At 57.5% G+C, this 23,676-nt stretch overlaps 3 protein-coding genes across 4 annotated transcripts in view; 2 read left to right on the forward strand and 1 right to left on the reverse strand.

Annotated features, from left to right (window-relative positions):
- The first annotated feature begins 1,621 nt into the window (after nt 1-1,621).
- Nucleotides 1,622-19,343, forward strand: CERS1 (ceramide synthase 1). The gene is made up of 7 exons (XM_063110660.1): nt 1,622-1,870; nt 3,651-3,810; nt 8,964-9,144; nt 11,266-11,427; nt 11,920-12,067; nt 12,281-12,390; nt 19,253-19,343. The coding sequence occupies exons 1-7, from the start codon at nt 1,622-1,624 to the stop codon at nt 19,293-19,295; spliced, it is 1,053 nt and encodes a 350-aa protein (XP_062966730.1). The 3' UTR covers nt 19,296-19,343.
- A 263-nt stretch (nt 19,344-19,606) lies between these two features.
- On the forward strand, nt 19,607-21,268 carry GDF1 (growth differentiation factor 1). The gene is made up of 2 exons (XM_063110659.1): nt 19,607-19,952; nt 20,490-21,268. Exons 1-2 carry the CDS (start codon nt 19,622-19,624, stop codon nt 21,257-21,259), a joined length of 1,101 nt encoding a protein of 366 aa, XP_062966729.1. The 5' UTR covers nt 19,607-19,621; the 3' UTR covers nt 21,260-21,268.
- A 421-nt stretch (nt 21,269-21,689) lies between these two features.
- Nucleotides 21,690-23,676, reverse strand: part of UPF1 (UPF1 RNA helicase and ATPase) — a 33,868-nt gene continuing 31,881 nt past the window's right edge. For both annotated transcript variants that reach the window (XM_063109382.1, XM_063109383.1), the window contains exon 24: nt 21,690-23,487. The gene's annotated coding sequence lies outside the window, so the exon portion shown is untranslated. The remainder of the gene's footprint in view (nt 23,488-23,676) is intronic.

The following is a 23,676-nucleotide window of genomic DNA, read 5'->3' on the forward strand; positions in this document are numbered from 1 at the left end:
CCACCTGCCAGGTAGGCTGGGGCATCAGCTGCATCTTCCCGCCCCCAGGCCTGTCACACCCTGGCCCAGCTCAGGACAGATAAGCCCCTGCCTGTGCAGAGTGTACATTCAAGTATAACGAGTAGGGCAACAGCGCCAAGGAGCAGACTGATGGGGGTGTGGGATTCAGATGGCCAGGGAGGCACGCTGAGTAGGTGACATCTGTGTGAAGCTTGAAGGGGGTGGAGGAGAGCCCTCCAAGTAGCTAGGGGAGCAGTATTTCAGGGAGAGGGGACAGCCAGTGCCCTGAGGCATGACTGCTGGGCATGGGCGGAAGCTGTGGAGGGCTGTGAGTGGAGGAGGAGGGGGAGCGGCTCCACTTAGTGGTAGCGGCTGCCTCTGGCCTCTGTGTGGGGTGTGGGAAGCCAGGTTACCCGACAGGAGGCCCCAGGGCAGCTCGATGCCATGCAGGTGGTGAGAAGTGGCTGGACTGGGGGACGTCCCCAGGTGGGGTCAACTCGATGTGGGATGAGGGGCCGGGGGATAGGGGAAGCCCTCCTTGCCTGCCGCCTTCTCACCTGTGCACCTGAAGGTCAGGTTGGGCTGGGGGGTGTATGGGACTTAGCCCAGTTCCTGCAGGGCTCATCCTTGCATCCTGCACCTTGGACGCCAGATGAGGGAAGTCCTGGGGGCTGAGATGAGGCAGTGTTCCCAGCAAAGGTGACCAGTACCCTCACTGATGGTTGTTGGGTTTGAGCTCAGGATCTGGTCAGTGGACAATAGACGGAAGGTCCCAGTGAAATCCTGGTCTTGATCCAGCCTCCCTCAGGCCCCCACCATGGCACCCACTCTGTCCACCTCCTTGTAAGGCCTGTGTTAATCTGATGCTGGGGAGGCTTTCCTGGTGACCCTCACAGGGTGCCCAGCCCTTCCTCTCCTCCAGGGAGCCCCCTAAAGTCAGTGGCCCCACCTCTGAGTCCCAGCAGCCTGCTGCAGGCTCAGAGGAGCAGGCCTGGGAGATGTCGCCGGTCCCCAATCCAGCTGCAGGTGCACTGCCCAGCGCTGGGCAGGGCGGGACAGAGTGTCTGCAGGTACGTTTGCCCCACACCCTCGTGTGCGCCGTGCCCTTTTAGAGAATGACAGCCTTCATTTACACTACGCCTACTGAATGCAAGAACGCCACGCGGATGGTCCCAACTGTGCCAAAGTGTGCCAGACCACAGGTCCATGAGAGGCGAGGGCTCCCGGGAACGGCGAAGGGCAGAGGGGGGAAAACGAGGCGGGAAAGGAACGCCGGAGGGCCGGGAGGGGAGGGGGTTGCGGCCGAGTGTACTGCCGTCTAGTGCCCGCCGTGCCGCAAGCCCTGGACACGGCCGACGTGGTGGGGGGGAGCCTGGTGCGGCACGGGCACGCGGGGCGGGGACAGGAGTAGCGACACAGGGTCGCGCGGAGCCTGCGTGCTTGGGGTCCAGGTTCCGCGGGTGCACTGCCACCTCCGCCCCCGCCGCCCCGCGCCTCGGTTTCCCCCGCTGCCCCGGCCGCCCCCCCCGCGCCCCTCTGGGGCGGAGCCTGCGCGCGCCCCGCCCCCGGCCAGGCTGCGGCGCGTGACGCGGGGCGCGGGGGAACGGCCGGCGAGCGGGCGATGGCGGCGGCGGGGAGCGCGGCGGCGGCGCCCGGGCCCGAACCCATGCCTAGCTACGCGCAGCTGGTGCGGCGCGGCTGGGGCAGCGCGCTGGCGGCGGCGCGGGGCTGCGCGGGCTGCGGCTGGGGGCTGGCGCGCCGCGGCCTGGCCGAGCACGCGCGCCTGGCACCGCCGGAGCTACTGCTGCTGGCGCTCGGCGCGCTCGGCTGGACGGCTCTGCGCTCGGCGGCCACCGCGCGCCTCTTTCGGGTCAGTGCGGCGGGGCCGGGCGGGTCCGCGCTGGGGGCGGCGGGCGCGGGGAGGGCCCGGTACCGGAGGGGTCCTGGGCCGCCGCGCGACCCTGTCAGCCAGTGCGGGGCCGGGGGCGGGGCTGCATGCGGGCTGTGGCCTGGCTGGCATGGGCCCCCATGCGGGTGGCGTGTTCGGGATGTGGGGGAGCCGAGGCACGGCGGAGGGGGGCTAGGGCCGCCGAGAGCTCTTTCGGGCAGGGCCGAGCCGAGAACGGACTAGGAGGGCTCCGCACACAAGGCCGCCTGCGATGTGCGCCTCCAGGACCGGAGCGGGGTGCGTGAGGCGGCGGTGGGGCCGGTTTGCTCGCTGCCATCGGGAAGAGGCAGATGCTGCCCTGTCGCTGCCTTGCTCCTGTCTTGGGTCAGTGCCACCCTCCGACCAGGGATGGCAATGGCCTGGGCGCCCTGGCCATGCAGGTGGTCGCTCTCTTGGAAGTGACATGGCCCGGGTCTTTGGGGCTGGTCTGTGCTGCCTCCACGGGGCGACGGCCGATTTGTCCAGTGTCTGGGGAGGCCACCGCACGGGTTGGAGAGTAAATGCAGTGGTGACATTGGCACCTGACCCCACTGCCTTCCCGGGGGAGGGGTCGCTGTTGGGAGAGTTGGTAGGAAGGCGTTCAGGCCCCTAGCTTGGCTGCAACTCCCCCGTGCACCGAGTGGACAACCCCGCCCCAGGCTGGCTGGAGGTGGTAGAGGGTGCTGGGACAGAGTGCCCGAGGCCAACAAAGGGGCCTTTCTCTGCTGGCCGGGAAGAGACTGGCCCTTGTTAGGTGGAGGATGGGGGTGTTGTCTGGCTGCTACTGTCCCCACCCCCGTCTCCATATCACCCGCATGGAGGAGAGAACCGGCCCCACTCTGCTCCACAGAGAGAAAGGCGTGAAAAGGCCCCCTCCATCGGTCAACCCTGGTCCCCATCTGGTTTCGTTGCACCTTTCCAGTTTCTGGCTGGGGAGCTGGAGACCCAGCAGGGAGAGGGCGCTGGGGCCGGGGTGGGGGATGTATCTTCTCTCGAACTACCAGGGCCTAGCAGCGCCTTCCCCACGTTCCGGAAGGAGTCGGCCATGCGCCCCCTCGCTTTTGGAGTCCTCGGAGCTCGAGCTCTTGCCCCAGGCCCTCCCCAGCCTGGGCGGGGTGCTCGCCCCAATTCGAGGCTCACCCTTCCCAAGAAATGGGCGGAGGGGCTGCCCCGTTCTCCAAAGCTCATCTTCTTGGAAGCAGTCTGGCTGCCAGGGGTTACCGGAGCAGGCTCTGGATGTCTCTATGACAACCGCTCCTGGCTCTGGCCTGGGGGGCCCCCTCAGCCTTGGGGTAAAGGGGCGGGGCTTAGCCCAGCGACCGGGAGCCCTACCCCCAAGAAGCCTGCCACCCTCTCCCAGCCCCAACCCTTCAAATCCCTCCTCGTCACACCCCCAGCTCCCCTGTGACCTCTGGGCCCCCCCGACTCCCCTGGGATGACCCCATTGGTCTGCCTTCCTTTAAGCCCGAGCGCCCCCTCCTGACCCTTCTTCTCCTCCCCCTCACGGTCCCGCCCTCACTCCGCTCCCCAGCACCTTAGTGACAGACAGCTGGGTGCTAAGTTTAGCCTTTGGCAGGCATGTGTGGGCTCTGGTTACGCTCCAGGAGGTTGCCGGCCTGGGAGCTCGGCTTTCCCCTGCAGCGCCCGGCATGCGGAGTTACTGAGCCTCGGTTTCCCCACTGTGGCCCCTAGCGCTGATAGCTGCCCGCCTTCTCACCCAAAGCCCCTGGCCAAACGGTGCCGCCTCCAGCCTAGAGACGCGGCCAAGATGCCTGAGAGCGCCTGGAAGTTTCTCTTCTACCTGGGCTCCTGGAGCTACAGTGCCTACCTGCTCTTCGGCACTAACTACCCCTTCTTTCATGACCCACCGTCTGTCTTCTATGGTAAGAACCCTGTGGGGATGGGAGGGGAGGGCTCTGCTTAAGACGCAAAGACAGGTGCACAGGGAAGCCAGACACTTGTCAGAAATCTGGTGGATGTCTTCGGTGTCAAGCCCACTCCAAGACAAGGGTGATCATGGAGCCCTGGGGGCAGTAAAGGGGGCATCTGGCCCTGTTAGGGCTCAGGGGAGGCATCCTGAAGGAGGTGACCCACGTGTGGGCCCAGGCAGCCTTCCAGGTGTCGAGAATAGCATGATGTGCAAAGGCCCTGGGGCACTCACAAGGTTGTTGCATGAGGAGGAGAGGAGAGCGGCTGCTGAGAGCTGATGCATGGGTTTAGTGTCATTCTAAATGAGATCGGTTTAAGCGAGGGATAGACAAGATCAAATTTTGTGGATTAGAAAACACTTTCTCTGGTGCTGTTTAGAGACAGAACAGTCCCCTATGGCTTGGACCTTCTTGGTGAGGACGTAAAGATGGTGAGAAGTGGCTGCATCTAATTGGTTGGATTTGATGTGAGCATCATAAGGCCTGAACTCTGGGAGGTATGGGCAGGAAGGTGACTGCAGTGTGCTCTATGTGACCTGTCCCAACTGAGGAGACAGGGTGGGGGCTGGCGCCGGTGATGGGCAGGTCAGTATAGAAAACCCCATCATCGGCGGGAAGCTCGGGCTTCTCTATCCTGTGCTGACCACCTGGGCCATGTGTCAGGGATGCACATGAATGGTATTTCCTGCCATGTGACGGGAACAGCCTGAGAAAGCTCCTGGTGGCACCGAGCCTGCAGCACATGGATGTGCCACACACATGGCCACTTTGCTGTTTTCTGAATCCCTGGAGGAAAATTGTGGGCCGCTGTTTGGTTCTCTTGCATGCGGGTGAACCTCAGTTGAACTAGCTTCAAGTTTGGGGCATACAGTGGCCTTTGGTGGTTTCTTCTTCTTATCAACTATGCTTGTACATTAGCTGCTTCTTTCAATGTGCATCTGTGGAGCACCAACTGTGTACCAGCTGCTGTGCTGGACCCAGGTGAGGCTGACCGTGGGTTGGGGGGGCAACAGATGGCGAAGTGGCAGTCTGTTAACAGCCACAAGTGCTGATGCCACAACCTAGGTGGGGAGGGGGCAGTTTTCAACATGGACAGGAAGGGCCCCACCCAATGAAGGTGATGTTGGATGAGGTCCTAGGGAGTCTGGGGCAGGCAGGTCCTATGGCCGGGTTGGGGTGAGGGCAGTGAGGGCCATGGCTTTCAGGCCTAGGAGGCCACCATGAGGGATTGGTACTTACCTGAGGGCTGGGAGCAGAGGAGGGATGTGGCAGGACCCCTGGCCGGCTTGGCCATCTGCCCTGGGGGCCAAAGAGGGGGCTGAGGACAGGGGCTGGGGCTCAAGGGGCCTCCCAACATGGGGAGGGAAGAAAAATGGCTGATAGAGAAACGTGGAGAAGGTAGAGCTGACAGGATTTGCTGCCAAACTAACGGTCGGTGGAAGAGAGCAGGAGCATGGGGACAACGCCAGGGTCCAGGGCCCCTACATGAGATGGGAACTGGAAGGGAAGAGTTTGTGAGAGACCAGGAACTGGACTGGGGACACCCAGGTAGCTGACACCTGAGTCTGGAGGTTGGGAGGGGGTCAAGGCTGGGATGGCATCCATCACCCAGAGCGACAGGTGGCTCGGGTCCAGAGAGGAGGGAGAAGAGATTTGGGGCGCCTGGTCCGAGCCCAGACCCCCCTCCATCGTGTGAGGAGGTGCAGGAGCAGGGAGCAGGGAGGCCACAGCTAGAAAGATATGGGAGGGTGGGGGCAAGCGGTCAAGGACATCTTGTGACTCTGGTGGTTGTGGGCAAAAGCTGCGGGTTGGAGATTTCTGGAGAGTTAGGTTGGAGAGGCGCAGGGAACTGGGGTGCCAGCTGCTCCTCCGAGTTTCAGACAATTTTGGTTGCAACAGGGAGGTGGTCTGAGGTGGGTGTGAGATCCAGGCAGGGCTTTCTAGGCTGGAGGAAATCAACTCCAATCCGAGGGCCGATCACACAGGGATGGCCGGACAGTGGTCTAGGTAAGAGATGGGTTGTGATTGGGGGAGGTGACTCTGATCCTGGATGCCCCAAGGTGTCACTGAACACTAGTGTTGACGGTCATGCTCAGAAGTGGCTCAGTCTAGAGAGTAAATTTCAAGCCCCTGCCACCGCCCCAGATTTGGGGCTCAAGGCTGGAGGAGGAATCTCCTCTGCAGTAACAGGACACAGAGCTAGTTGGGGAGACTGGAGCTCCAGGGACTCTGAGCATGTGGTCCCTTGGGGATGGCAGTGGACAGTACCTAATGGTTTTCAGCAGGGATGGCTGTCCTCGGTCCCCACCTGGGCTTCTTCCTTCCTCTCTGGAGCTCCCACCACCTCTGGGTAGGGGGTCTACAGGACACAGCCCTCCCCAGGGGCCTCGTGGTGCCCTGGAGCTGGGTCTCCCTGCAGAGGGGGCTCGGGCATATTTTCGGGATGGACCAGTGGGAGCCAGAGGTGCAGGGTCCAGGACCCACAGGTGCCTGTGGGCACAGCTCCGGCATCAGTCTCCAAGCTGAAGGCTGAAGAGGGATGAAGCCACCCGGCCTGTGTGGTGGGGGAATGGAAGGCTGAGCGCCTGGGATGGAGCACAGGTCCAGGGCCCAGCCGGAGTGTGAGTTTTGTTGCCAAGCCTTGAGGAGCCCCTGGATGGTTTAAGTGGGGGTGGAGTGAGGGAAATAAGATCTGATTGGTGGGATGTTTTGCATTTGGTTTACTGAGGCCAAGTTTACGTAACATAGAATTAAGCATTTTAACCAGTCACAGAAAGACGAATAACGTAGGATATATCACTCATAGGATGTCCCTAGAGGAGTCACATTCACAGAGACAGAAAGTAGAGTGGCGGGTGCCAGGGGCTGGGGGAGGGGGAGTCAGTGTTGAATGCAGACAGGATTTCAGTTTTGCAAGACGGTTGCACAACAGCATGAACGTACTGATCTGTACACTCACAATTGGCTAAGATGGTCAATTTTACACTATATACGAGGGCACTTCAAAACATTTGAGGACAGATGGAATTGAAAGAATACGAATCTTTCCATGAACTTTTTTTTTTTTTTATAAAAGATGAACGGTAAGGGGATCTTAACCCATGGCTTGGTGTTGTCAGCACCACGCTCAGCCAGTGAGCGAACCAGCCATCCCTATGTGGGATCCGAACCCGTGGCCTTGGTGTTATCAGCACCGCACTCTCCCGAGTGAGCCACGGGCCAGCCCTCCATGAACTTTTTGAAATATTCTCATATATCTCACCACAATTTTAAAAATTAACCATTTTGGTCTGGCTGGTTGGCTCAGTTGGTTGGAGCGTGGTGTTATAACAGCAAGGTCAAGGGTTCGGATCCCCTTACAGGCCAGCTGCCAAAAACAAAACAAAACTGTACAGTAGGCTGGCTGGTTTGCTCATTTGGTTAGAGTACAGCCTTATAACACTGAGGCCATGGGTTCAGATCCCTGTACTAGCCAGCTGCAAAGAAAAAAAAAAAATTAACCATTTTGGGCTGGCCAGTTAGCTCACTCGATTAGAGCATGGTGCTGATAACACCAAGGTCAAGGGTTCAGATCCTGTACCAGCCACCAAAAAAATTAAAAATAAGTAAATAAAGTGTACAATTCAGTACATTCACAGTGTTGTGCAACCACCACCTCCATCTAGTTCCAGAACATTCTCATCACTCCAAAAGGAGACTCCGTCCCCATGAGCAGTCATTCCACATTCCCCTCCCCCAGCCCCCGGCAACCACTAATCTGCTGTCTGTCCCTATGAATGTGCCTGTTCTGGACATTTCATATCAATGGAATCATACACAGTGTGGCCTTTTGTGTCTGGCTTCTCTCATGCAGAGCCATGTTTTTGAGGTTCATCCACGTTGTGGCATGTGTCAGCACTTCATTCCTGTTCATGGCTGCGTAATATTCCATTGTGGGTCCCTATCTATCCATTTGTCCATTGCCAGCCCAGTAGTGCTGCTGTGGACACGTGTGTACAAGTATCTCTTCGATTCTCTGTTTTCATGTCTCTTGGGCACATACCTAGGAGTGGACTTGCTGGGTCCCACGTTATGGTTCATGTGTTCACAGCCATTGAGGCTGCCATGCACAGGGTAACAGACAGGCATGGGAAGCCAGGGAGTACTGGGGCAGTGCTGGGCAGGAGACAGGACCAGAGTGGGAGTGGCAGGGGCAGGGGGTAATGAGGCAGAGTTGTAGACAGGATGGTAGGTGAAGGGCTGTCACTGAGGTGGGGGCAACTGGGCTCCGGGGGCACATGAGGATGTGGCTGTGGGTGTCTGGGATGGGGAGCCTGGGGGCTGTTTAGGGGGTGGGCAGAGGAAGAGTGACTGGAGAGCCGGGGACAAATCAGAGGGTGCCAGGTTGATGTGGGGAGAACATTGTGTGACCCTTGGCCTTGGTGTCTGGTGGCCCCTGGGACTGTGGCTGAGGACAGGAGGAGGAGGAAGTGGTGGGGAGCGCTGGGGGGTCAGAGTTGCTGGATGCAGTGGGGAGATGTGCCAGGAGGCAGGGGGAGGCTGGGGGGGCAGATGAGTCAGACCCCGCTTGGTGGAAGGTGAAGACCCCACGCTAGCGTGTGGTGGGCCGGGGATGGCAGGCAGCTGGCAGCCTCCATCAGGGTGGGGATTTGGGGGTGTGTGGCAGGGGAAGATGCCAGCAAGAGCTGGCTGGAGAGCCTGGTAAAAGGAAGGGGAGCCGGGGCAGGATTTGAGACAGAGATGGAAATCCTGCCAGTGAGAGATCTCAGGGCATTCTTGAATAACAATATATCTGTGTGGGCTCATCATTTGCAACAAATGTACCACCTGAATGCAAGATGTTACTGACAGGGGATCTGTGTGTGTGTTGCGGGAGGGGTTATGTAAGGACTCTGTCTTATCTGCCGGATTTTTCTAGAAACCTAAAACTGTTCTTAAAAAAAAATAGGGCCTATTAATAAAACCTAACAGAATTGGGTGTGGAAAACCAGAGATGCATGGCCACTGCGGCGCTCGGAGGCTGCACACCTGGCTTGGGGGTGTCACGGGGTTGCTGAGGGGCTTGGAGGCCCCGCGGGTTCCTGACCACGAAGTTCGGCCCTCCCTAGATTGGACGCCAGGCATGGCAGTGCCACGGGACATCGCGGCCGCCTACCTGCTGCAGGGAAGCTTCTACAGCCACTCCATCTATGCCACGCTGTACATGGACACATGGCGCAAGGACTCCGTGGTCATGCTCATCCACCACGTGGTCACCCTGGTCCTCATTGTCTCCTCGTACGCCTTCCGGTGAGCACAGGAGTGGGTGGTGGATGGGGGGCACTGGCTCATGGCCAGGGCCACGGTGGAGGCCATGGAGGAGGGTCACATCATGTCTGAGTACTTGGGACTGGGGCTGGAGGGAGGAAGCCTAAGGGCAGGCTGTGGGGCTGGAGACTCTGGAGAGAGATTCCAGAGGGATGGTGTGACACAGGCCCAGAGAGCCACCTCCCCTGGGGACGCTGCCTGGACACACCCTTGCCTGGGTAACACAGCAAGTGTTTCCTAACACCTGCCATGCATGAATGCTGGGGCAGAGCCATGAACACACCAGACACACCCTGACGTTCCAGATCCCACTGCAGCCACCACTCGGCTCACGTGGCCACTGTGCCTTTTGGATGGAGCCCGTGCAAAGCTCAGCATGCTGTGTGTGTAAGATCCACCCCGATTTCAAAGGCTTCCCATGCAGACAAGAGTGAAAATATCTCACTGATCCTCTTGTCTCCATTACATATTAAAATGACAATATTTTACATATACTGAGTTAATTAGAATGCATTATTAAAATTAGTCTTAGATGTTTCTTTTTATTTTATTTATTTTATTTATTTATTTTTTTTATTATTATTTTTTTTAAAAGATGACCGGTAAGGGGATCTTAACCCTTGACTTGGTGTTGTCAGCACCACGCTCTCCCAGTGAGCCAACCGGCCATCCCTATATGGGATCCGAACCCGTGGCCTTGGCGTTATCAGCACCACACTCTCCCGAGTGAGCCACGGGCTGGCCCAGATGTTTCTTTTTATATGTTTATTTTTTTTTAAATGTGACTGATAGAAACTCACATTCTATTCCTATGGGACCAGCCACTGGTCACAGTGGCTATTTCAACTTTAATTAAATGTAAATAAAAGCACACATTCCATTCCTCAGCCACACTAGCCATGATTCAAGTGTTCAGTGGCCACATGTAGTTGGTGGCTCTCATATTGGACAATACAGGTTTAGAAAATTCACATGGTTCTAGAAAGTTCTATGAGACAGCACTGCTCTAGAGAGTAGAATCAGATGATAAAATCAGAAAGAAAGAGAACTGGTCGGTTAGCTAAGTTGGTCGGGGAATAGTGTTGTGTAACCCCCAGGTCAAGGGTTGGATACCTATATCAGTCAGCCACCAAAAAAAAAATCAGAAGAAAGAGAGAAAGAAAAGAAAAGAACTATCAACTTGTTTGAAGGTGATAAGAACTATGGCAAAAAAAATCAGTGCTGGCCGGTTAGCTCAGTTGGTTAGACCATGGTGCTGATAGCACCAAGGTCCAGTGTTCAATCCCTGTGCCAGCCAGCCACAACCCCCCCCAAAAAAAAAACCAAAAGCAAGTTGAAGGATAAGGCCTTTAGCAGGTATTAGGTTTACGTGGGGTGACCTGGGGTGACAGATGAGTAAAGACTGAAGGTTTACATGGGGTGGCCTGGGGTGACAGGTGAGGAAAGACTGAAAGGAGGTGAAAGGAGGCACCACGAATGCCGGGGAGGGGTGTGCAAAGGTCCTGTGGCAGGAGCCCATGAGCTGTCAGGAGGGCTGAGCAGGAACAGACACGTGATGAGATAGAGACACTTGGCCATGCCAAGGCTGAATCCAGGCCCCTTGGCCCAAGTGACTGTTGGGTGGAGATGCTGGCCTTTGGGCTTCTTAAGATACTAGTGTGGACATGGCAGAGGCCTTTACTAGGAAACTTTGTGGCTTGCAGTGACGTTCAGGCTGCACACATAAGGCTGTAACTGTCAGCATGGCAGTGATGTTAAAAGTGAGGAGCAAGCTCGTGGGGCATGTCAACACAGAAAGGCCCAAGCCTGTGAGAGTCAGGGGTCACAGAGATGAAGAGGGGTCAGAGAAGGGACTTCCAGAGAGGCTCTGGGCCACAGGGGGCAGTGACGTAGGGAGGGCAAGGACCCTCTGGGGCTGCTGTGGGGCAGGTACAGCCCAGGGTAGGGGTCAGTGAGGAAAGGGGGTCCTGGGAAGGGGAGGTGGGCAGGGCAGGTGAGCCAGAGAGGGGAGCTTCGAAGGGGCCCACTGGGAGCCTGGGGGCTTGAGTGCAGACTGGGGTCCCCGGTGTGAGTCGCCCTCTCCTCCTCTCATCTCACCCCCAGGTACCACAATGTGGGCATCCTTGTGTTCTTCCTGCATGACATCAGCGACGTGCTGCTTGAGTTCACCAAGCTCAACATCTACTTCAAGTCCTGCAGTGTCTCCCACCACCGGCTGCATGCCCTGGTGGCAGACCTGGGCTGCCTCAGCTTCTGTTTCAGCTGGTGAGTGGACAGGGAGGGGCGGGGCCAGGCAGGGAAGGGGGCGGGGCTGGCAGAAAGGAGGCAGGGCCTGGTGAGGTGGGTGGGACCAGGCAGAGAAGGAGGCGGGGCCTGACGAGGTAGATCCTGGGAGGGAGAGGGTAGGACAGGAGTAGGGCCAAGCAGAGTGGGGGCGTGGCTAGGCAGTGCAGGGGTGGGGCCAGGCAAGAAAGAAGGTGGGACCTGGTGAGGTAGGTGGGGCCTAAAAGAAGGGGTGGGGGCACACAGGAAGGGGAGGGGCCTGGCAGGGAAGAGGGTAGGTCCTTGGAGGGGTGGGCAGGGGAGGGCCCAGGTGGGGAAAAGGTGGGGCTGGGTGGATGAGGACAGGGCAGTGGTGGAGACAGAGAGGGACAAGGGTGGGCAAGGATGGGTCAAGGGGACAGGGATGGGTAGGGATGCACAGGGACAGGTGGATGGGAGGGGACAGGCTTCCCTGACCTGCCCCTCCCCGCACAGGTTCTGGTTCCGCCTCTACTGGTTCCCACTCAAGGTCCTGTACGCCACATGCCACTGCAGCCTGCTTTCCGTGCCTGACATTCCCTTCTACTTCTTCTTCAACGCCCTCCTGCTGCTGCTCACCCTCATGAACCTCTACTGGTTCCTGGTGAGTGGGTCTGCCCCCTCTTGCTCAGCCAGCAGTCCCCTTCTTGTCCCTGTCCCCAGGTAGCAGTTCAGGCCCTTCTCGGGCAGGCCTGGTGAGGGGCACGTGAGGCAAAGGGAACAGCATGTGCAAAGGGCCCGTGACACAGTACACAGCCGTCAGGAGACCCCACGGCCGAGGAGGGACTTCTGCCTCACCGAGCCTCCCCTTCCACAGTACATCGTGGCTTTGGCGGTCAAGGTGCTGACAGGCCAGATGCGCGAGCTGAAAGACCTACGGGAATACGACACAGCAGAGGCCCAGAGCCCCAAGCCCAGCAAAGCTGAGTGAGTGTGGAGGGGCACCGCCCCGTTCCTTCCTTTAGGGACATCTCTCTGAGTGCACTCCGTGGGCGGGCCCCAAAACACGGCAGCAGATGAGGCCATGGTGGACCAGAGCCCACGTCTGAAACAGAGATGGTGATAAAGGGTGAACGATGTAGCCACAGAGTTAACTGTGGCAAAGGACAGAACAGCGAGGAAGGGGAGGGAGGTCTGGGCAGGGGGCTGGGCAGCCAGGAGCAGGAGGCAGGGATGGGAGAACGGTGAGAATCAGGGCCAGTGGCTGGTGTGGCCATAGTGGGCAAGGATCATGCATGAGGAGTAGCTGTTGGCCAGAGCAGGTGGAGGTGGGGATCAGAGAGTGTCCAGGGTGGCAAAGATTGCCCACACTCTGCCCGTGCTGAGTCGTGCTGGCCTCGGAGTTGGGTAGGGTAGCCCATTGGTCAGCCAAGCAGGAGATAGGGCTGGGGGCTCAGACCCAGTCCAGCCCAGGAGGGAGTCCTGGCGAAGGAAAGTCACAGGGGCCTCAGCAAGCCTCCTGGAGGTGGTTCCTGTGAGCCTCACCAGCCCTGGGGTGAGAGCCAGATGGTATCCAAAGCCCCAGTCCCAGGCAGGGGCACCCAGGAGTGAATGGAGGTGGGTTTGGGTGAGGAGCAGGGTCCAGGGCCTGATATACCCTGGAGGTAACATGAGGAGTGTTTGAGCAAGAGTGAGGGCAGAAGGCTGCAGAAGGTTCCAGAAGGTAGTGACCAGCCAGACCCTCTGATCTGGCCTGCTGGTTCATTACTCTGCTGGGTACCATGGATTCAGGGAAGCAGCAGACACAGAGCTGGGTGAGGTGGGTTGGCATGGGAGGGGAGGAGGGCAAGATGTGCAGAGACATACACATTCTCTGCAAAGGGCAGCAGAGAGCTGGGGGTGGTTAGAGCAGAGAGTGGGGTCAGAGGAGTGCTCTTAGGATCCATCGAAATAGACAGAAGCATTTTTGCACCTGCCAAGCATGTGACCTACAGACGAGGTGTCAAGGCTAGAAAATCAGCACCCAGGGGTGGAGAGGGATCCAGCCAGGTGCGTGAGGACAGGCCCTGGCAGGGAGGGCTGAGCAGTAGAGAAGGTCAAGGCTGAGGTGCTGACTGACCACCTATAGCCTGTCACCATCCTCCGGGCATGTGGACAGGAAGAGGAGGCATGTGGTCACATCCCAGCTCTTTGGAAGGGAGAACCAACCAGACTTGCTTTGGATGTAGGTGAAACAGAAATTAAAGAATCAAAGATGACTCAAGACTTTTGGCTCAAGCTGCTGTTTACCGACAGGGCTTGGGGCCGGGCCATGTGTGCCAGCGGATGGAGGCAGTTGGGAACCTTGTTTGGAGGTGTTCGACTGTAACTGTCTCTCAAATGTGACTTGGGAATTCTGCGGAGAGATCTATGAGGTCTCACTGAGGAGGCTTCCAGAGGCTTCCAGAGAGGCAGTAGCCAAAGAGAATGGGGGTCACCTGCTTGGCAAAATCTAAACATCTGAAAGATCCTCTAGCTGTAGGACAGCAGCTCTTGGTGGCGATGTCCTTGTAAGTGAAGAGCCCAAGGCCAGAGAGAGCCGGACCTCCCAGCTCCACCAGCTCCATTTCCCCTGGGGATGTTTCTCCAGAATGTGGGGTGGGGCCTGGCACCCCCGCCCCCCACGAGAGCATTTCCACTAGGACAGCAAAGCACAGAAGTGACCAGGGGACATACCAGGCAACACCCTGCCAAGATCCAACCCCTGGGCACCACCAACAGAAGTTGATCCTCCAAGGACAGCTGGAGTTAGTGCGTTAGACGTACGTAAAGCAGGGTGGGATACAAAGGAATAGACCGAGGGATGTCTCACAAAACAGCTGGTGAGGATGCCTCAAAAATGTCACCATCATGAGAATGGAAAGGCTGAGCACCGGTCCCAGATCAGAGGAGGCTAAGGAGACCTGACCAGACTAAATGCAGCATGCAATATGGGACCAGGAAAAGGACATCTGTGGAAAAACTGGGGAAATCTAAATAAGGTCTAGGGTTTAGCTCATACTGTTGTAGCAATGTTGATGTCTTAGCTGTGACAGGTGTACCCTGGAAATGTAAGATGTAACTTTAGGGGAGCTGGGTGAGGGCCTATGGGAGCTCTCTGGACTATCTTTGCAACGTAACAGCAAATCTAAAATTACTCTATAATAAAAAGTTTATTTAAAAAAAGGCATGGGTGGGGGACATGGTGTACAAACGCAATTTGTGGTAATGGGCATGCTGCCAGTTTGAATCTGGCCTTCACATCTTGGGCACAAGGGGCGACAATCAGCTTTGTACCTCATGAATATTCATAACCAATAATTTTTAAAAAGACATGAGATGAGCTTCAAGTCACTGACAAGTTAAAAAGAGTCCTGAGAGACCATTAAAATTGGCTTTGGATGTTATATTACTTTCCTGAGGCTGTTGTATCAATGTACCATAACTGAGCAACTTAAAGCAACAGAAACTTACTCTCATTTTCAGAGGACAGAACTCTGAAATGCAGGTGTCACAGGGCTGCATTCCCTTGGGAGGTTCTGGGGAGGATCCTTCCTCACCTCTTGCAGCTTCTTGGGGGCTTGTGCCCATGTCACTCCAGTCTTTGCCTCTGTTGTCACATGGCTTTCTTGCCTTCTCTTATAAGGACACTTGTCGTTGGATTTATGGTCCACCCTAAATCCAGGATGACCTCATCCTGAAATTTTTCACTTAATGACATCTGCAAAGAATTTTTTTCAAATAAGGTCTCAGTCACAGGTTCTGGAGATTAGCATGTAGTCTTTCTGGAGATCACCATTCAACCTACTGCCAGTGTTAAAGCTGGAACAATTAGATACAGCTGAAGAGAAAATCAGCACTTTGGAAGATGTGAAGAAATTACCCAGAAGGCAGCATAAATAGATGGAAAATATAGAAGCTAGAATTGTAAGAATGATCTAGTTTAGCTGAGTTCTTTATTTTTTAAATTTTTTTGGTGGCTGGCCAGTAGGGGGATCTGAATCCCTGACCTCGGTGTTACAACACCATGTACTAACCAACCAGCTAACTGGCCAGCCCTGGTGTAGCTGAGTTCTAACAGGAAACAGATGAGGAGCAATATGAGAAGGTGCAATGCTGAGAATTTTCCAGAAGTGACAAGACATAAGTCATAAGCAGAATAGGTGAAAAGGTATCCATGCCCCAAACACACCATAGTGAAAATGCAAAGCAGCCACAGGGGAAAAAAAGGACAAACCACCAAACAATGTGGACAAACAGCCACCGGGGAAGCTAGACGGCCGTGGAATGAAGTATCACCTCAAGTGCTGAAAGAAAGTATCAATTCAAAATTTGAACCAATTTAAAATTTCAAACAACTTTAAAAACAATTACTCGAGGGCCGACCCTGTGGCTCACTCGGGAGAGTGCGGCGCTGGTAGTGCCAAGGCCGCGGGTTCGGATCCTATATAGGGATGGCCGGTGCACTCACTGGCTGAGCGTGGTGCAGACGGCACCGGGCCAAGGGTGGCAATCCCCTTACCGGTCAAAAAAAAAAAAAAAAAAATCACTCCAGAGAAAGAACACCCACGCAATCAAAACTAAAAAGGTTTCACCATCACCAGATATTGTCTACAGGGTGTGTTTCAGAAAACAGGAAAACTACCCCAAAAGGTAGAGATCAGCAAAAAAATTGACATGCTTATGAGTAAAAAAATTTTAAATGCCTAATTAGATTTAAAAAATAGAATTGGGGCCAATCCCGTGGCACACTCGGTAGCGTGCTGCGCTGGGAGCGCGGCGACGCTCCCGCCGCGGGTTCGGATCCTATATAGGAATGACCGGTGCACTCACTGGCTGAGTGCCGGTCACGAAAAAAGAAAAAATAAATAAATAAATAAATAAAAAATAAAAAATAGAATTGAAGTGGGATTGGGTGCTTTGTATTTTTCAAGAGGGCGGGGATTAAGTATGGATGTTGGAAGTTTTAAGGTGTAGAGGGAAGAATGGAACAAAAATCAAATTTAACAAAATAAAAGGCAAGAAAGGAAGAAGAGAAGGTCCGAAAAGGCAGGATAAATAATGCAAAATAACAGTGTAGCAAGAATCAAAATAAACATAGCGGGGCCAGCCGGTTAGCTCAGTTGGTCAGAGCATGGTGTGACACCAATCAAGGGTTTGGATCCCCGTCCTGGCCAGCCACCAAAACAAACAAACAAAAGCCTAAAATACATAGAATAGTCATGAGAGTGATGAGACTGCTATTTTTTCCCCCTGTAAACCCCACCTCTATACTGGTTAAAAGAACTCAAGTCCAGCACACATGAAGTTTGCAAGTGAAAGGACAGGAGGGGCTGGCTGGTGAGCTGAGCTGGTTAGAGCGCGGTGTTGTAACACCATGGTCCAGGGTTCAGATCCCCTTACCGGCCAGCCACCAAATAAATAAATTAATTAAATAAGTAATTCAGGAGTCACAACATTAATCACATGGCACTTCAGTGGCACCGATCCCTTTCTCACTCCCATCTTCCTGAGTGGCCTCGCCTTCTGGGTTCCTCATCTGCCACCCCCCATTCTCCTGATCCCCCTTCATGGGGCCCCTGTGATCTCAGTCGCTGGTGAACTGCTCTCCTGCACTGACGCCTTCAGCCTCCTGGGGTTGCCCCTGCGTCCTGATCATGATTCAGCACGTTGGTCCAAAGCCCCATTGCCTTCTTAGGGGCTGTGGGGACTGGCCTGCCAATTTCTGCCTCTGTTACACATGCTGGTGTCTAAAGAACTGTGATCTACACGTCTGGTGGCAGTGCCAACCCTCTGGAGGTCCTCAAGCTCCAACTGTTCCCATCATCATCTCTTCCACCAATGACCTGGCCTCCATGTCCCCAAGAGAGGAGAGTGGCTGGGTAAGGACATCCACCAGCGTTTTTGCTGGCCATTTGCTATGGTGGACGTTCCCATTCCCTCCAAGGCCACGATCCCAGGCCAGGGATGTCCACCCCTTCAACTGCTCGAGGACTTTACCACCAAGGCTTCCACCTTTGCTTGGATCCTTTCTACCACCATGGTGGCCTGAAGCTGTGGGCGTAAATCTGATAATGTAGAGGAGCCGTCTCACTGGAGGAAAATAGACTGCTGTTTTTGAACAGGGAGGGGGCACTTTGAAGCTTGTGCGGAAAAAAAGAATCCTCTGGACAGTACTGGACATGAGGCATGGGACGGGGATGTTAGTCCGTGAAGACTTACTATAAAAGCACAGAATCAGAACAGTGTAGGAGCAGAGTCCAGAAACAGACCAGAGTCCGTGAAACCATCAGCAAATACCAAAGACTACCCAGAGGGAAGGCAGGTTGTGAGAATGGCAGTGGGACACTTAGGGACCTTGCAGAGAAGAGATGTAAGGTGTGTCTCCTTCTCACTTCAGCCCCAGGGCCAAAGATGTCAGTGCAGAAATGGAATCTGGAAAGTTATCCTACAGTAGAAATGGGAGATTGTGTCACCGAGGAATTGGGAGGCCTGTTTAACTCTGGGAAGAATCGAGAAGCCACAGGGGTGGATCCTTTGGCCACACCCTCAGCCTAAAGGATCATGGGCAAAGCTAGAAGACAAGGGACAGATGGGAGGCCCAGCAGGGCTGATCTTCCCACAGATAAAGACCGACAACCCATAGGACAGCATGCTTCCCAGGGAAGAGTGAAAGAAAGTGACTGAGACCGTCTTCCCCAGGGAAGTCCTTACATTCTTACGAGGAAGGGTCTCTGAGAGGGAGTCCTCCACAAAGCCAGGGGGAAAAGGGGACAATAATACACCTGTGAGCTTGTCGCCAAGAGAGGCCACCCCCCAACAAGACTAAGGCTGACCCACAGGATCTGCTCCAGGAACTGTGAGCTTTCTACACTTACTGACGTCTAGACCGAGACTAGAGGACCCGTTCAAAAACCTCAGTACGCTTGTATGTAAACTCTACTGCAGAAAGCGCTTCTGCACAGAGACCCATAGAACATGTGCCAAGGCGCAAGCAGTGTCCACACCTGGGAACAAGAGTGTCCAGTGGCCAAGAGCACAGTGAGATGCTCTCCCGGTGAAACAGGGTGAGACTCCAAGAGTTGGCAAAGGCAGTGAGGTGCAGGGGCAGACCCGCCATTGTGTCCCACAAGGTGGCCTGGACAGAGACTCCCGGCGCAATCCCTTCCCAGTTGGATCCGCAGAGTCCTGCCACCAATTCTCGCAGGGAAAATGGAATTTCCTGAGAGCAGCAGTGTGCACAGGGAGGGGTCTCGAATGGTATTTTTGCATTTTTGGAAAATATGAGTTGCAAGTTACAGTTTGAAATATTCACACCGTGCACATTGATTACAGGCTAGGGGTCTTTCTCGGGATTGCAAACTGTACACTCACTGCATTGATTAGAGGTTTAAGACATCGCATAACTTGTTTTAAGAACGTGGAAGCAAAGTAGGGGGCCGCGGATGTAGGCAGAGAGTACAGATGAACAGACGGAAACGGGTAGGGACTGTTTGGATATGAGCAGCCCATGGCCACCAGAGCGCGGAATGAGCTTGCCGGCAGGCGGCAGGGGGCTCTAGCAGTTCTATCTCCCTGGGAGGGGAGCCTGATCCAGTGCGGATCTAGCAGCCGAGGTGGTGGAGTAGGGTAAGACAGGGTTTAATTGGGGAGGGGGCGACTAGGCGAGGTGCCAGCGTGCAGGGACCATGTGCCCAGAGGGTGGACGGCAGAGTCTTACGGCCTTGTGGGTAGGGACGGTGAGACAGCTGGGTTGTGAGAGAGCGGAGGCACAGGGGTCTGCTGGGGCCTGGGGTGCCCGGGCTAACCCACGCCCGGTTTTGGCCCCCAGGAAGTCGCTGAGGAACGGCCTGGTGAAGGGCAAGCGCTTCTGACCCCCTTGGCCCCCGCCCTGCCACCCGTGAATCGTCCAGCGCAACCACGCCCCGGGGAACTCACTCCAACCCCAGGACCCGGCCACTCCACACCACCTGGGATCCTGGTCCCATCCAGCTCCGCCCCTCCGGCCCCGGCCACCTCCCAGGGAACTCCGCCCCGCCCCCTCAGACCCCGCCCTCGGACCCGTCCCCGTCCAGCCTCAGGACCGCGGCCACGCCCCCCAAGACCCCGGCCCCTCCAGAGACCTTGGACCCGCCTCCAGACCACAGGTCGGGGCTACGGCGGACCCTACGCACTCTCCGGCCATCGCCTGGGGGAAAAGATGCCACCGCCGCGTCGCCGTCCCAGCCACCACGTCCTCCGCCTCCTCCTCCCGGCCCTGCTGCTACCCTTGTCGCCCCCAGCCGGCGCCCTCGCGCCCCCCCCGGCCCCCGCCTCCGCTCTGCTCCAGGCTCTCGGGCTGCACCAAGAGACCCGGGGCGCCCCCATGCTCCGGCCCGTGCCCCCGGTTATGTGGCGCCTATTCCGCCGCCGGGACCCCCAGGAGGCCAGGGCAGGCCCCCGACGGACGCCCCCAGGGGCCACCCTGCGACCGTGCCACGTGGAGGAGCTGGGGGTCGCCGGAAACATTGTGCGCCACATCGCGGACCGCGGTGAGTGGGGCCTGCGCTGGGGGCATTGGTCCTGGAGACCTCACGGAGGATGGGGGGGGGTGTCCTTGAGTGTCGCTGGGGGAGGCCAGAGCAGCCCCGAGGGTCCTCACTCTCCCAGTCCCGCCCGTTAGCAGCCCGGGCCAGCGCACCGCACCCCTCCTCCTCCGGACGCTGGGGACATCCACGGGATGGGGAGTTCCTGAGGCTAAGCCCCCTTGCACCAGGCGGGGCCCTTGCCTGCGGCTGTAGCCCTGCCCCCACACCACACCGCTGCCCGCCGCTGCACACCCCGCCCCCTCATCGCTGCCGCAGGGGCCACAAGCCCTGCTCATCTCCCCCTGCCTGTGTCCCCAATCGAGGGCAGCCCCCTGCACCCGGCTTCCATGCAACGGATGCCCTGCCCCCACCCCGCCGCTTCACAGCACTTGACGCCTTCCAACAGATGGCGGCCCCCAGCCCCTGGCGCTCACCTCCCCCGCCCCGCCCCCACCGAGACCCCCTCGCGAGCAGGCTATCCGAGCGCTCTCGCCCTTCCAGGCGCACCCTCCCGGCCCCCGGAGCCCGCCTCGGCCGCGGGCCAGTGCCCCGAGTGGACCGTCGTCTTCGACCTGTCGGCGGTGGAGCCCGTCGAGCTCCCAAGCCGGGCCCGCCTGGAGCTGCGCTTCGCGGCGGCGGCGGTGGCCCCGGCGGGCGGCTGGGAGCTGCGCGTGGCGCGGGCGGGCGCGGGCCCCGGGTCGCTGCTGTTCCTCCAGGCGGTGTCCTCGCTGGGGCCGCCGGTGCGCGCTGAGCTGCTGGGCGCCGCCTGGGCCCGCAACGCCTCGGCGCCTCGCAGCCTCCGCCTGTCGCTGGCGCTGCGACCCCGGACCCCCGCCTCCTGCGCACGCCTGGCCGAGGCCGCGCTGCTGCTAGTGACCCTCGACCCGCGCCTGTGCCACCCCCTGGCCCGGCCGCGGCGGGAGGCCGAGCCCGCCGCGGCCGGGGGCGCGTGTCGCGCGCGGCGGCTGTACGTGAGCTTCCGCGAGGTGGGCTGGCACCGCTGGGTCATCGCGCCGCGGGGCTTCCTGGCCAACTTCTGCCAGGGCCAGTGCTCGCTGCCCGCCACGCTGCCGGGTCCCGGAGGGCCGCCCGCGCTCAACCACGCCGTGCTGCGCGCGCTCATGCACGCAGCCGCCCCCGGCGCCGCCAGCCTGCCCTGCTGCGTGCCCGCACGCCTGTCGCCCATCTCCGTGCTCTTCTTTGACAACAGCGACAACGTGGTACTGCGGCACTACGAGGACATGGTGGTGGACGAGTGCGGCTGCCGCTGACCCGGGGTGGGCGGGATGGGCCCAACAATAAACACCGTGTGGTCTGTTCTGCTGGTCTGGTCGTCTTGTCACTTTGGGGTGGGGACGACATGGCCTCATTTGTGACTGAGGGTGGGGCAGGCGGTGAGTGGCATCAGCAGCCCAGCCCACCCTGGGCCGGGTCCCTAGTACCCCTCCAGGATTACCTGCCAACATGTAGCGCCATCACCCCCGTAGCCACCCCTCAGGCCCAGGTGCTGCTCACAGGAGGGACCCAGAGTCACAGCCCCACCCCCTTCAGGTGCCCTGGCTTTTCTGAGCTTTGACGTGGAGGCGCCCCCAGATGCCTGCCAGCCTCCTTTAACCCCACAACCCCACCAGCCAGGGGGCCCCCGTCCAACCAGTGCCCTCCCACCCACCTGCAACTCATCCAATCCCTGCTGAACACAAGAACTGTTTAATATTTTATTGGTGACAAAAAAAGCTTAAAACAAATTGACCAAAAATCAGAAGTTACATTGCCTTGGTGTGGATGCTCCTCGATCTGTGAAGCGCAGAGCAGCGCTGCTGGGAAGGCAGAGAACAAAGCAAGGGCACGAGGCAGAAGCAAAGCATCCCAGCCCCGCGGACAGGCGGGGCTGCAGGAGGGCTCACGGCGGACACCCACCACACCTGTGCCTCTATGCGGCCTACCAAAGAAAGGGGGGAACTGAAAGGCCTACAGCAATGGTAATAAATAAGTCCTCGCCAGAAGGAAGGTGGCCTGTGCATCCCTGTCCCATGTAGAAGCCAAAATCTGGAGGCTTTGGCATAAGGGCCAGTGACTACTGCATGGGGAGGGGAAAGCTGGGGGGGGGTCACCAGGGCCCGGGTAGGCAGAGAACAGTCCTCAACTTTGTGGTTGCCAGGGAGACTGACACCCCAACCTGTGGTATGCAAAGAGCTGGGAGCAGCTCTCCCTACTAAAGCAACTCCTCCAATAAAAACCCAGACCCAGGCAGATGCCCCCCACCAACTGATCCAACAAACTCTCTTCCAAGCCCCTTCAGCACAAAGCCAACTTATTTCTGGATTTGTTCCCTTCCCCCAAAAAAGCAGCAACCACCCCACATTAGTAAAGCTGTGCTGGAAGGTAGGGGCTTGGGGGTGGGGTGTGGGGCACTCAGAGTGGCTACCAGCCACAGGGACTGTGGGTGCCTCCTGGGGAGGGAGACAGGCACTCTCAGATGCTGCATTCCACCTGGGGGGAGAAGCTGCCAGCCCCTCCCCGACCCCTGGCCTCACGGCCAGTCCTGGCTGAGGCCCCTCCCAGTGGGGCCACGAGCACCTTCCTCATGGGGTGGCCAGAAGCTGGCGCCAAGTCCACTGCGCAGAAAGCAGCTCTGCTTCTCAGAGTCCAGTGGAGAACGTGGAGCCTCTGATCCCAGTGGGGCCACTCCCTCACCGGCCTGATGCCCTACAGCGTGAAGCCACTGGAAACTAAAACTTAAAACAAAAATCTTCCTCGAGATTGCATCACAGGTGTTGATCCTAGTCTCCAGTTGCACTGGCTTGCTTAAACTTCGTTTCTGGAAACTTCTTGCATCTTCCAGGTCCACCACTAAGATGTAGAGACAAACTTAGGAAAGTATATTTTTCAGTACTCCTTTGACAGAATGTTTAAAAAGACAAACAGGACCCAAAACATTTTCTTTAAATGAAAACCGTCGTAGAACACAGGCAGCGTGACCTGGGCGGTTTCGGTGTGGACAGAACCTGCACTGGCTCGGGGCTCTGCCCGGCACAGCCGGCCACCGCCTATAAGGAGCCTACTTGGGCACAGAAAGGCGAAGTTTTTCCTGCTAAAATGTAGTCCCCTTTCAATAAAAGAGAAAAAGAACAAAAGAACAGAGGAAAGGGCTACTCTGAGATGAGGGTCTTCCTCCCTCCACCCTGGTGGCAGCGCAGGCTGGGCGCAGCGAGCGCTGGGCCTCCTCGCAGGCAGCGGGCTGGGCAGGGGCTCCAGGGGGCCGGCCCCACCTCCCGCTCTCCCTTCTCCTTCTCGCCGCCGCCGCCGCGTGCCAGCAGTGGGCGCTCGCCGTCTCGGCTCCTCCTCTCTCCCTCGGTCGCTCCTCTCCCTCTCCTGTTGCTCACACAGTGGTGCTTCAGTTTTAGCAGTGGAAAACAGGTATCCATTTATTTTTATTTTTTATTACCCAGAATAAGATGCTGATGGACTAAGCCAGGTAGCTTAGCTCTTCTACCGCCACCTGTCAGGGAGGAAGGGCAGGAAGCTGTCAGACTACAGGGCTGGGAGCTCCCAGCTAGTACAGGCCAGGAGCTTGAGGTTGTCATCGCGCTGCCCCTGCACCCAGCAGTGTGGCACTGAGGCCCACCCCAGCATCCCACTGGGGAGGTGTGCATGAAGCCACTGTGACCCACAGTGGTCAGAGGACGAG

The sequence above is a fragment of the Cynocephalus volans genome, chromosome 10 (genome assembly GCF_027409185.1).
Source record: "Cynocephalus volans isolate mCynVol1 chromosome 10, mCynVol1.pri, whole genome shotgun sequence".
Taxonomy (NCBI): domain Eukaryota; kingdom Metazoa; phylum Chordata; class Mammalia; order Dermoptera; family Cynocephalidae; genus Cynocephalus; species Cynocephalus volans.

Bases quoted from the DNA above. Each gene is read 5' to 3' on its own strand.
- GDF1 (XM_063110659.1), top strand. From the start codon at position 19,622: ATGCCACCGCCGCGTCGCCGTCCCAGCCACCACGTCCTCCGCCTCCTC. The intron at 19,953-20,489 runs GTGAGTGGGGCC...TCGCCCTTCCAG, and splicing joins GCGCCACATCGCGGACCGCG to GCGCACCCTCCCGGCCCCCG.
- CERS1 (XM_063110660.1), top strand. From the start codon at position 1,622: ATGGCGGCGGCGGGGAGCGCGGCGGCGGCGCCCGGGCCCGAACCCATG. The intron at 9,145-11,265 runs GTGAGCACAGGA...TCTCACCCCCAG, and splicing joins GTCTCCTCGTACGCCTTCCG to GTACCACAATGTGGGCATCC. The intron at 11,428-11,919 runs GTGAGTGGACAG...CTCCCCGCACAG, and splicing joins CTCAGCTTCTGTTTCAGCTG to GTTCTGGTTCCGCCTCTACT.